This window comes from Chaetodon trifascialis, chromosome 16, assembly GCF_039877785.1.
Source record: "Chaetodon trifascialis isolate fChaTrf1 chromosome 16, fChaTrf1.hap1, whole genome shotgun sequence".
Classification (NCBI taxonomy): Eukaryota; Metazoa; Chordata; class Actinopteri; order Chaetodontiformes; family Chaetodontidae; genus Chaetodon; species Chaetodon trifascialis.
Window position 1 is genome coordinate 280,064 of NC_092071.1, and position 12,437 is coordinate 292,500.

At 47.4% G+C, this 12,437-nt stretch overlaps 1 protein-coding gene across 1 annotated transcript in view; it reads left to right on the forward strand.

The window, feature by feature from the left end:
* The first annotated feature begins 5,741 nt into the window (after nt 1-5,741).
* The window catches only part of chm (CHM Rab escort protein), a 17,851-nt gene continuing 11,155 nt past the window's right edge, over nt 5,742-12,437 (forward strand). Inside the window, exons 1-10 of the mRNA XM_070982797.1 lie at nt 5,742-5,816; nt 8,601-8,667; nt 9,082-9,154; nt 9,474-9,598; nt 10,650-10,765; nt 10,958-11,022; nt 11,240-11,386; nt 11,826-11,942; nt 12,189-12,300; nt 12,420-12,437. The exon at nt 12,420-12,437 is cut by the window's right edge and continues 205 nt beyond it. Coding sequence (XP_070838898.1) covers nt 5,765-5,816; nt 8,601-8,667; nt 9,082-9,154; nt 9,474-9,598; nt 10,650-10,765; nt 10,958-11,022; nt 11,240-11,386; nt 11,826-11,942; nt 12,189-12,300; nt 12,420-12,437 — 892 coding nt within the window. The 5' untranslated portion in view covers nt 5,742-5,764. The remainder of the gene's footprint in view (nt 5,817-8,600; nt 8,668-9,081; nt 9,155-9,473; nt 9,599-10,649; nt 10,766-10,957; nt 11,023-11,239; nt 11,387-11,825; nt 11,943-12,188; nt 12,301-12,419) is intronic.

The window sequence follows — 12,437 nt, forward strand, 5'->3', positions numbered from 1 at the left end:
ACAACCCAGCCAATCAGACGCAGGGATCGCACACGGACAGGCCTTCCATTGGCTGAGAGGGCGGGGTTTGTGGATGGCGAATTTGACAGGTGAGTGACTGACAACTTATCTTGGAAAAGAACAGAACAAGCATTGTTCATTTACTGATAATATTGACGATTGATCGGTACATGTATACACAAATGTAAATATATGTATGAATGTATTGTTTGTATATTTGTGTTTTTATTTCTTCAGTAATCACTTCTGTTCACAAACATCAGGTCAGCTGTTTTCCAGCTCAGATAATAAATATTCATAGTTTTTAATCACAGGTGCAGCAGAGAGACTGATGGTGTTGAGAGAAACTCCACCTCATACATCAGCTGAGTTTCAAATTAAAAGTCCAGCATCAAATTAAAAGCATCAAATTAACCTTTACACAGCAGAGCCGATTAAATGTCAGCAGAAAATACCTGAATACATCACATCCAGATTACTTATCCATCAGGAGACAGGACTGTATCATAGGACGCCTGAGAAACACTGCAGGAGGAACAAGCTGCACACCCAGCGGACACATTCACATCATTCTGGGTCGCAGGAGTAAAGGACGGCCCAGCTGGACAGACTTTATGGTGTGGACCTAAAGATCTGGTTCCTCACCTGCTCCAGGTAATGAGACCGAGTCCTTGGCAGCGGCCCGGTTTCAATTCTGATCCTGGACCCTTCTCTGTGTGTAGTCCAGGCTGTCTCCCCATCCCTGTCTATCATCAAATGTCCTATTTAAGACAGGCAAAATGGTCAAAAACCGTCTTTATAAAAGGAATTATCAGTCAAGGATGAAATGTAAGGACCACACCACAGTGCACAGGTCAGGTCATGGCCCTGAGGAGACAAAGGAGGAGCTGGACCTAGACACACCCCACAGAGCCCAGACCCCCCAAGAGGCTCCACCAAACTCCCAGCATAAAGGGCAAGAGGACGAAGATCAGGCGGCCTCAACCCTGCGAGACATCAGAGTGGCAGGAGGCTGTTGAGCATGTGGACATGGTGCTACAGCCAAAGGGACGTGGACAGGAGGGTCAGGACTATTGCAACCATCATAGTTAACATGGTGGCGAAGAGGAGGAGGCAAAAGGAGCAAAGCAGCCTCATTCAAAGAAACAGAGGATAACCAAGATCTTCAAAAAGCAGTGTCTTCAAAAACCTCGAAGAAACAGCCTGAGGACGGAGGAGGACAAAAGTCCTCTGGGAGAGCTGCAGACCAGGATGCGTTTATCAGCAAGTCAGCTCCTCAGGCAGACCTGCAGGGGACACTTAGCCTGTCCAAAGGAGGAGGTGGTCCACCACCTGTCGGCACCCTCGGTGACCCCAGCAGGGGTCACGGCCTTCGATTAGGAACCAGTTCTGTCAGCGTAGCACACCAAGGTCCATTCAGTATTTCCTACGTTTCAGGTTGTCCTGTCTCTCTGTCTGTTTCTCTCTCTGTCTGTCTCTCAGTAAACAGTACACATTTTGGCAGCTGATCACAGCCGTCCTATCAGCACACGGCCCTCGTTAACACCTCACGCTAACGAGCTACAAAAGGCCTTTTAATGTCAGGAACAGAAGAGACGCCAAAAAAGATTTGACAGAAGAACACTTTCTTTTTCTTTTCAACGCCCTTCAAACATTTTCACCAACAGACCGACAGTCTGCAGACACACACACACACACACACACACACACACGCACACACACACACACACGCACACACGCACACACGCACGCACACGCTCACACACGCACACGCACACACACACACACACGCACACACACGCACGCACACACACACGCACGCACACACACACACGCACGTACGCACACACGCACACACACGCACACACACACGCACACACACACACGCACGCACACACACGCACACACACACACGCACGTAAGCACACACACACGCGCACACACACACACACACACGCACGCGCGCACACACACACACACACAGAGTTCTGTTTAAGATCAATTGATGTAGCAAACGCTACAAAAGAACTTCATCAGATTTTTGATGAATTTTAAACTCTCCTGTGCTTTTATATCATTATAGGAACAAACTTGCATCTTCAGAAAGGCGTTCAGGTCATGTTCCTCAGGAATTCATCCACGCCGCTGGTCAGTGGACTCAAACCCACAACCTTCATGTTTGTGACAGTTTTAACGACCACATGAACGTGCAGTTAAACCACACAAATATTTAATTCATTTATGTTGAAAGAAATCTTCATCCATCACTAAAAGACACGTGTAGAGAAGAGACGAATAAATGAATTAAATTAAACACAGAGATCCAGTTAATAATGAAACCAAGCAGAAAATCATCTCATACAGATTCATATGAACAGAACCTCCAGACCATCAGACCTCCAGACCATCAGACCTCCAGACCTTCAGACCATCAGACCTCCAGACCTCCAGACCTTCAGACCTCCAGACCATCAGACCTCCAGACCATCAGACCTCCAGACCTTCAGACCATCAGACCTCCAGACCTCCAGACCTTCAGACCTCCAGACCTTCAGACCATCAGACCTCCAGACCTCCAGACCTTCAGACCATCAGACCTCCAGACCATCAGACCTCCAGACCTTCAGACCTCCAGACCTTCAGACCATCAGACCTCCAGACCTTCAGACCTCCAGACCTTCAGACCTCCAGACCTTCAGACCATCAGACCTCCAGACCTTCAGACCATCAGACCTCCAGACCTTCAGACCATCAGACCTCCAGACCTTCAGACCTCCAGACCTTCAGACCATCAGACCTCCAGACCTTCAGACCATCAGACCTTCAGACCTTCAGACCTCCAGACCTTCAGACCATCAGACCTCCAGACCTTCAGACCATCAGACCTCCAGACCTCCAGACCATCAGACCTCCAGACCATCAGACCATCAGACCTCCAGACCTTCAGACCTCCAGACCATCAGACCTCCAGACCTTCAGACCTCCAGACCATCAGACCTCCAGACCTCCAGACCTTCAGACCTTCAGACCTCCAGACCTTCAGACCTCCAGACCTCCAGACCTTCAGACCTCCAGACCATCAGACCTCCAGACCTTCAGACCTCCAGACCTTCAGACCATCAGACCTCCAGACCTTCAGACCTCCAGACCTTCAGACCATCAGACCTCCAGACCTTCAGACCATCAGACCTCCAGACCTTCAGACCTCCAGACCTTCAGACCATCAGACCATCAGACCTCCAGACCTTCAGACCATCAGACCTCCAGACCTCCAGACCATCAGACCTCCAGACCATCAGACCATCAGACCTCCAGACCTTCAGACCTCCAGACCATCAGACCTCCAGACCTTCAGACCTCCAGACCTTCAGACCATTAGACCTCCAGACCTTCAGACCTCCAGACCATCAGACCTCCAGACCTTCAGACCTTCAGACCTCCAGGCCATCAGACCTCCAGACCTTCAGACCTTCAGACCTCCAGACCTTCAGACCTCCAGACCTCCAGACCTTCAGACCTCCAGACCTCCAGACCTTCAGACCTTCAGACCTCCAGACCATCATACCTCCAGACCTCCAGACCTTCAGACCTCCAGACCTCCAGACCTTCAGACCTTCAGACCTCCAGACCTCCAGACCTTCCGACCATCAGACCTCCAGACCTTCAGACCTCCAGACCTTTAGACCTCCAGACCTTCAGACCTCCAGACCTCCAGACCGTCCGACCATCAGACCTCCAGACCTTCAGACCTTCAGACATCCAGGCCATCAGACATCCAGACCATCATACCTCCAGACCTCCAGACCTTCAGACCTCCAGACCTCCAGACCTTCAGACCTCCAGACCTTCAGACCTTCCGACCATCAGACCTTCAGACCTCCAGGGTCCTGAATAATATGAAACTCAGAACATGTAAGTCTTGGTTGTCCCTGTGGCCCAGATACCAACACAGACCTTCAGACCTCCAGACCATCAGACCTCCAGACCTTCAGACCTTCAGACATCCAGGCCATCGGACATCCAGGCCATCATACCTCCAGACCTCCAGACCTTCAGACCTCCAGACCTTCAGACCTCCAGACCTTCAGACCATCAGACCTCCAGACCTTCCGACCATCAGACCTTCAGACCTCCAGGGTCCTGAATAATATGAAACTCGGAACATGTAAGTCTTGGTTGTCCCTGTGGCCCAGATACCAACACAGACCTTCAGACCTCCAGACCATCAGACCTCCAGACCTTCAGACATCCAGGCCATCGGACATCCAGGCCATCATACCTCCAGACCTCCAGACCTTCCGACCATCAGACCTTCAGACCTCCAGGGTCCTGAATAATATGAAACTCGGAACATGTAAGTCTTGGTTGTCCCTGTGGCCCAGATACCAACACAGATCTATTTCCATAAGACAAGAACACACGTGATCTCGGGTGAATCTGTTTTTTAGAAGTATATTCAACAACATGCAGATGCTTTACTTTCCAGTACAACAATGGAAAAATACTCCATTACAAGTGAATACCCAAGCACAGAAGTATTATCAGAAAGATGAAGTATCAAAAGTAGTCAACAGCAGTCCAGTGTTTCCCAACACAGGGGTCGGGCCCCTCCAAAGGGTCACCAGATCAGTCTGAGGGGTCGTCAGATGACTGATGGGAGAGAAGAAGAAATAAAGTTCTGCTTCTGAACTTTGTCTCATCTTTGATTATTTGACCAGTTATTGAAAAGAAACGTGAGACATTTAGAGCAGAAAAGTCTCTTTTCTGAAATATGAGTGGAAAGCAAAACCAGGCTGAAACCACGGCTTCTTCTTTAAAGGAATCCTATCTCACAGGATTGACTCTGTAATAAGTCCTAAAGACAGCTGTTAAATACATGTAGTGGAGTAAAAAGGAGAGTGAAATGAGGTGGACGACACCTCCACGTCTCAGCAACAGTGAGGAGCTGAGGAGTCAAGGAGAGGAGAGAAGGAAAGGAAACGAGAGAAGAGCAGAGTTTTAACCATCTGGACGTTTTTAGATGAATAAAGTAAAAACACAAGGAAACAGTCTGTGTTTTTGGCTGCATATCACTCAGTGTGTGTGTGTGTGTGTGTGTGTGTGTGTGTGTGTGTGTGTGTGTGCAGGACTTGGCAGTAGCAGAAAGCACCACAGAAGAAGAAGTTGTTGCCAAGCCTGCAGCCACATCTCAGTGATCAGGTGGTAATCAAACGTCTGATGATCAGAATCTGATGACTTTGAGGACTGAGTCCTTCAAACAGGACGCACTTATTCAGTCCACTGATATCTGAGATCATGTGGACAGAATGGAGGCCAGAGTCTGAGTGAAGCATCGTGCGTCTGTCTCACTCCATTCAGACAGGATCAACATTACAGGAGGTGAAATCCTCACTGAGCTCCTGAGGACATCATTATCTCTGATGTGCATTCAGAAACCTCCAGCAATCCTCTTCAAGAAGGAGAGAAAGAGACTGTGCAGACAGCTGTCTGTCCACCCACTGCTAACAGGAACTGTTGAGACAGAAAACAGGTCTGTAAATATCAGTAAAACTGCACAAACATGATTAGAAATACATAAACATGTAAATAACAGTCAAAAAGTCACAATAGTTTTGTAAAAAAAACCATACATGATATAACTGAAAATAATTGTTAAGTATGTAACTGTGCGCCTCATACATTACGGTGATTGATTGATTGATTGATCGATCGATCGATCAGTGACGGTCTCTGTCACGTGACTGTGTGTTTCCCTACTAACAACATGGCAGCCGAGGATCTGCCGTCTGAATTTGACGTCGTCATTCTGGGAACAGGTACAGAAACACCAGTTTTTTTATGAAATATTATGATCTGGATCATGTGTCTGAATGTGTCGCTGCTCGGTCGACGACTGTTCGTTCTCAAGCATCCCGGAATTCTGTTTTAAACCGGTCCAAACCGCGGACGCAGGCTGGGGTTAGCTTAAGCGTTACCTAACGGCTAACGGCCAATTCATTTTAAATGGTAGCGGCTAGCAGCTAACGGCAAGGTTAGTGTGTTAGTTCCCGTAAATAACAAACGCGCGCAAACGTCACCGCTTCAATACAACCGCTGATGCTGTTTGTGTGTTAGTGTTAGCAACCGAGCTAACGTTAGCTCCGTGTGCTTTATACGAGATGTTTTGCATGTTGTGCTGCTAAGAGCTTTTGCTTCATGCTAACGTTAGCCCTAAGCCCTGAGCTAACAGGCCAATGAGCGTGATCTGACCGTCACGTGATGCTGCTACCATGCTTCCGGTTAGCAGTCTAGTTGTTTCTAATGCCCTGGAGTCTGTGTGATGAGCTGTGTACGTACTTCTCCTCTGAAGTACTGATACTGCTGAGTATCTGCAGAGTCACAGTACTGAACTGCGTGAACTCCGTCTGTCAGGCTTCCGCCTCTGCGCTCCCTGAACCACCGTTACCAATGTACCAATCAGTGTCCGCAGTGGAACTATTGGTGGGCGTGAGGCGCGCGAGAGAAGCGACAATTGTCTTGTCTCCCCCTCATCTCCTTCCTCGTGTCTCCCCCTTGTTTCCTCTCCTCATCCTCTCTCCTCCTTGTTTCCTCTCCTCATCTCCTCTCCTTGTGACTCCTCCTTGTTTCCTCTCATCATGACTCCTCCTTGTTTCCTCTCCTTCCTCATGTCTCCTCCTCGTTTCCTCTCTTCCTCTCCTCATGACTCCTCCTTGTTTCCTCTCCTCTCTTCCTGTCCTCCTTTCTCCTCCTTGTTTCCTCTCCTCGTCTCCTCTCCTCATAACTAGTGTTGTTTTTGGCGGCCTGTTTTAATTTTAGTCTTAGTCTAGTCTTTGTGTCAAGCTGTCATTTTAGTTTTTATTAGTTTCAGTCATGTTCATACTCTTTTTAGTCTAGTCAAGTTTCAGTCGACTAAAAGTTTGAGCATCTTAGTCTCATTTTAGTCAGAATTATCTATTTTCGCCCAGTTTTAGTCAATGAAAACTGATGACATTTTAGTCTAGTCTTAGTCAATGAAAATTGTATTTTAGTCTCTTTTTAGTAATGCCATTCTATTTAACCAAGTTATAAGTACAAAATAAGTGTTAGCCCCCCTGGACAAACAGCATGTTACTATTTTGTAGAAAAGCCATTATTGGCCAGCACAGATGTCAAACGGTTTTTACAGTTGGTGACAGGGATGTTGGCCCACTCCTCCCTGCTAACCGCCTCCAAATCATTCAGGTTCCGAGGCTGTCGCCTGGCAACCCAAATTTTAAGCTCCCTCCAAAGATTTTCTGTTGGATTCAGGTCTGGAGACTGGCTAGGCCACTCCTGAACCTTCACGTGCTTCTTCTTCAGCCACTCTTTTGTTGCTTTGGCGGTGTCGTGCTCAAACACCCATCCTCGACCCATCTTCAGCTCTCTCACTGAGGGAAGGAGGTGCCGGTCCAGAATTCCACGGTATGTGGCCCCGTCCATCCTCCCCTCAATGCGATGGAGTTGTCCCGTCCCCCAAAGCATGATCTTGCCACCACCATGCTTGACGGTGGGGATGGTGTTCTTTGGGTTGATCTCTGTGTTCTTTGCCCTCCAAACATGGCGAGTTGAGTTGAGCCCAAAAAGTTCTATTTCGGTCTCATCTGACCACATCACCTTCTTCCAGGCCTCTTCTGAGTCGTCCAGGTGGTCAGTGGCGAACTTCAGGTGGGTCTGTTCATGTGCCTTCTTGAGCAGGGGGACCTCACGTGCGCTGCAGGATTTCAATCCATGATGGCGTAGTGTGTTTCCAACCTTTTCTTTTGTAACTGTGGTCCCAGCTGCCTTCAGTTCATTAACCAGCCCCCCCCTTGCGGTTCCAGGATGATTCCTCACCATTTGCATGATCAGGGACACCCCACGAGGCGACAGACCGACCCAGACCGAGGGAGGTTGGCAGTGGTGTGGTGCTTCTTCCATTTCCTGATAACTGCACCGACAGTTGATCTTTTCTCTCCAAGTTGCTTTCCGATTGTCTTGTAGTCCATCCCAGCCTTGTGAGGTCAACATATAAATACGTTTGAATTCACAACGTATTTATTTTACCGAGCAAAGCCGGCTGGCCGGCCATCGGTCCCGTTCTCTGTCAGCTGTCTGTCATTAGCGCTAGCTGCTAGCTAGCAGCTGCATCTTCTAGATAACGCCGTGGGCGGGGACTGAGGAAGTGACGTCGCTGCGACTGCGCAGTGCGACCTGATGCAGCCCCTGAAGTGAGACACAGGAAACAGAAATACTGCAAAATAATAATAACGAAGCGACTAAACGAGACGAAATAATGTTCGAACATTTCGTCTCGTCTCGTTTTAGTCAACAGAAATGAAGAAACACTTTAGCAGAGCTTTTATTTTGTAAACCAAATTTAGTCTCGTTTTTATTCGTCAACAATATTGCATTGTATATTTAATTATAGTCATCGTCACATGACCAGCATTTACGTTGTCTCGTCTTGTTGTCGTCATGTGATAAAGGTTCATTGACGACGATATTTAGTCATTTTCGTTGACGGAAGCAACACTACTCATGACTCCTCCTGTTACTGATATGTACACAGTATATTGCTTATTGATTATTGGTCATGTGTTCAGGTCTTGCTGAGTCGGTGGTGGCAGCAGCCTTCTCCAGAGTGGGACAGAGAGTTCTGCACGTGGACAGGTCAGTTCTCATATTTCACATTGTTATGAATGAGAAACACCTGTTCAGTTGACCTGAACCTCACCTGACAGCAAGCTGCAGGTCAGGAAACAGCATGAGAAATAACACACACCTTTAACACACCTGTGCTGGCGTGGATGACACACAAACACACACACACACACACACACACACACACACACACACACACACACACACACACACACACACTCACTCACACTCACACTCACACACACACCTGTAACACACCTGTGCTGTGCATACTATCCTGTCAGTGTCTTTGGCTCGTCATTATTTCCGCGTTTCCTGTCATATTGATCAGAATCAGTTTATGGTCGAAATGATCGGACAGAAATAATCTGTTTCATCGAGCAGTTGACACACCTGCCAGGTGACCTCACTGTATCTTTTCAGGAGAAGTTATTATGCAGCCAACTGGGCCAGCTTCACCTTCAGTGGTCTGCTCACCTGGATACAGCAGCACCATGTGAGTACCATGCTGTTCTCTGATTGGCTGCTGGAGTCACTTCCATGTTCCTGTAGAAAAACTGCAAAGATGGAGGATTGTACTGCTGCTGAGCATGATGGGAAAGATGAAGGAAGTAGAAATTGACATCAGTGACTTATTGATCAGCTTCACTGAGAGGTGATCAGATTATTTATCAGGTTATTGATCAGGTGAATAGAGCTTTCTGTAAGTGTAGTAACGTGTGTGTGTGTGTGTGTGTGTGTGTGTGTGTGTGTGTTTGTGTGCGTGCGTGCGTGCGTGCATGCATACGTGCATGCATGCGTGTGTATGCTGGTAGGAGGAGTCTCAGCCAGAGGAGGCTCAGGATTGGTCGAGTCTGCTGGAGGAAGGGGAGGAGCTGCTCTACCTGTCAAACTCAGACTCCACCTCCATCAGTAACGTGCAGGTGTTCTGTTTCACCAGGTAAACCTCAGTCACTCTGGACTCACAGTGTTCACTTCATAGTGGTTGGCTATCCCCAGTCGGTCTGGGTGGGACCAGGTGGGACCAGGTCAGCCTGGATCCTGAATCTGTGGAGTTTAGTTTCACTCGTGTGTTCACAGATATTAATATTTATTGTATTGATCACAGCTGTGGGAAGTCACTGCTGAAGCAAACTGCTGCTTCTTCACATTACAAGATTTCCAGTGGCAAACTGCTGGGATGCTTTTACTGTGAAGAAGTGACAGGAAATGCAGTGTGTTTGTCACAGAGTGAGCATGATTTTAATAGCGGTGCTGTGTTTCAGTAAAAACAGGTGCAGTGATCCAAATATGTGTGTTCAATAGATCAGTTTTCAACATCACAGAGAGAAAACAGAAGCAGCTCCACTCGACTGACTTCTCTTCTCTTCTCTTCTCTTCTCTTCTCTTCTCTTCTCTTCTCTCCTCTTCTCTTCTCTTCTCTTCTTCTCTCTTCTCTTCTCTTCTCTTCTCTTCTCTTCTCTTCTCTTCTCTTCTTCTCTCTTCTCTTCTCTTCCTTCTTCTCTCTTCTCTTCTCTTCTCTTCTCTTCTCTTCTCTTCTCTTCTTCTCTCTTCTCTCTTCTCTTCTCTTCTTCTCTCTTCTCTCTTCTCTTCTCTTCTCTTCTTCTCTCTTCTCTTCTCTTCTTCTCGTCTCTTCCCCCCCCCGAGTTTAGTTTAAAGAACACAAAGTGGATTTATCTTCACTTCAGCCTGTCTGCGAGCTGAACTTTGACCGCTGATCCAGAGTCTGCAGAGAGCCTCGTCGGCGTTCAGTTCATGTGCAGTTTTCTGACTGTTTGGGATGAAGAAACACAAATGAATCTGTCAAACCTGCCTGAGTAATAAAAGACAGAAATTAGCTTATTTTTAGGTTGATGGCGTAAAATATGACGACCTCCATCGCAGCGTTCGGTCTGGCCTGCTAACGCCTGTGCTGCTGCTAGTGAAACTTTAAAAGCCTCAAAGAGACGATTGTTAAATGTTTTCAGCTTTTTTTTCATTTTTGCTCTCAGTGAAGAAGATGAGGAGGAGGGAGCTTTGAGTCCTAACCCTCCGAATACCATCGAAGAAGAACCAGGAGCAGCTGATGAAGATGCTGTCAAAGAAACATCAGAGACAGAATCTGCAGGTTTGATTCTGATCAAACATCCAGATCAGATATCAATTCTTCAGTTCAAACCTGATTCATGTGATTGTTGATGATTGTTTGTTTTCTCTCTGATGTTCACGTTTGCTTCATCTAACCTTTAAATCCACAAACTGAAGAAGATCAGATGAAAATAAATCAGGTTTTCACAGGAACAGTTTTCTTCTCTTCTAGAGTCCAAAGAAGAAGAAACAAAGCAGAGGCCAGAGGAAACAGCTGAGCGAGAGGAAGAAGACGAGGTGAGGAAGATTTCACCTTCAGGTCTCAAACACATCAAGTGGAATCAGCTGATGATCCATCACAAGTAGAATTAGACGTCATCGTCAATCAATGAATGACTGCAACAATGTGCTTGATCAGAAACATCATAACTGAGTTCAACAGCTGATCACAGCTCTGAATGATGGGAAATCTACCGACAGGTGGGTGACACATGTTTCTCATCCAATCACGCAGGCCTCCCAGACAGAGGGGGAGGGGCCAGGGGCAGATCAGACCAGGCCTTCAACTGCTCAGAGCCAATCAGAGCCAAGCAAGAAGAAGATCAGCTATTCTCAGCTGGTGAAGGAAGGACGCAGGTTCAACATCGACCTGGTGTCAAAGGTGGCTCATTCCTTTTATTTCATCACGTACAACATAACACCTGTCTCTGTCCTCGACAGAAGACTGAAAGCATCAGACTCATTTAATATTAGCACCAGTATAACCAGTCCTCTCGGCCTGTCTGTCCCACTATAACCAGTCCTCTCGGCCTGTCTGTCCCACTTTAAACGCCTCCGGAGGGTCTACTGTAAACGTTTTAGCATATAGCTAACCCAGCGTTTACCTTTTGGTCACTATGACTCAGCAGTATAGCAGTATGACTCAGCGGTACAGCAGTATGACTCAGCAGTATGACAGTATGACTCAGCAGTATAACAGTATGACTCAGCAGTATAGCAGTATGACTCAGCAGTATAAGGGAACATCACAGTACTACTAATACTGACACAGTTTCTGTCAGCACATCAGCAGTTGAGATGTTTTCTTTTTCTTCGCTCAGCTCATGTATTCTCGCGGCTCATTGGTCGATCTGCTCATCAAATCAAATGTCAGTCGCTATGCAGAGTTCAAGAATGTTACCAGGATACTCACCTATCGCCACGGAACGGTGGAACAGGTGTGTACAACCCATCCATCTGTTTACACCTGTCTGTGTACCTGTCTGTCTCTCTCTCTACCTGCCTGTCTCCTTGTTGACCTCGCTCTGTGTGTACCTGTCTCTGTGTACCTGTCTGTCTCTCTCTACCTGCCTGTCTCCTTGTTGACCTCGCTCTGTGTGTACCTGTCTCTGTGTACCTGTCTGTCTCTCTCTACCTGCCTGTCTCCTTGTTGACCTCGCTCTGTGTACCTGTCTGTCTCTCAGGTGCCGTGCAGCAGAGCGGATGTGTTTGCGAGTCGTCAGCTGTCTGTGGTAGAAAAGAGGAAGTTGATGCGCTTCCTCACTTCCTGTATGGAGGAGACGGAGGAGCAGCAGGGTGAGACACCTGCTGACATCATAAGTACTCAAAGACACCTGTGGGGATCCACCTGCATATTATCTATCTAGCATTGCAGTGCATTGTGGATAATGTAGTCCTTTAACTTTTTCCTTCAGCCTACAATGGTCGGCCAT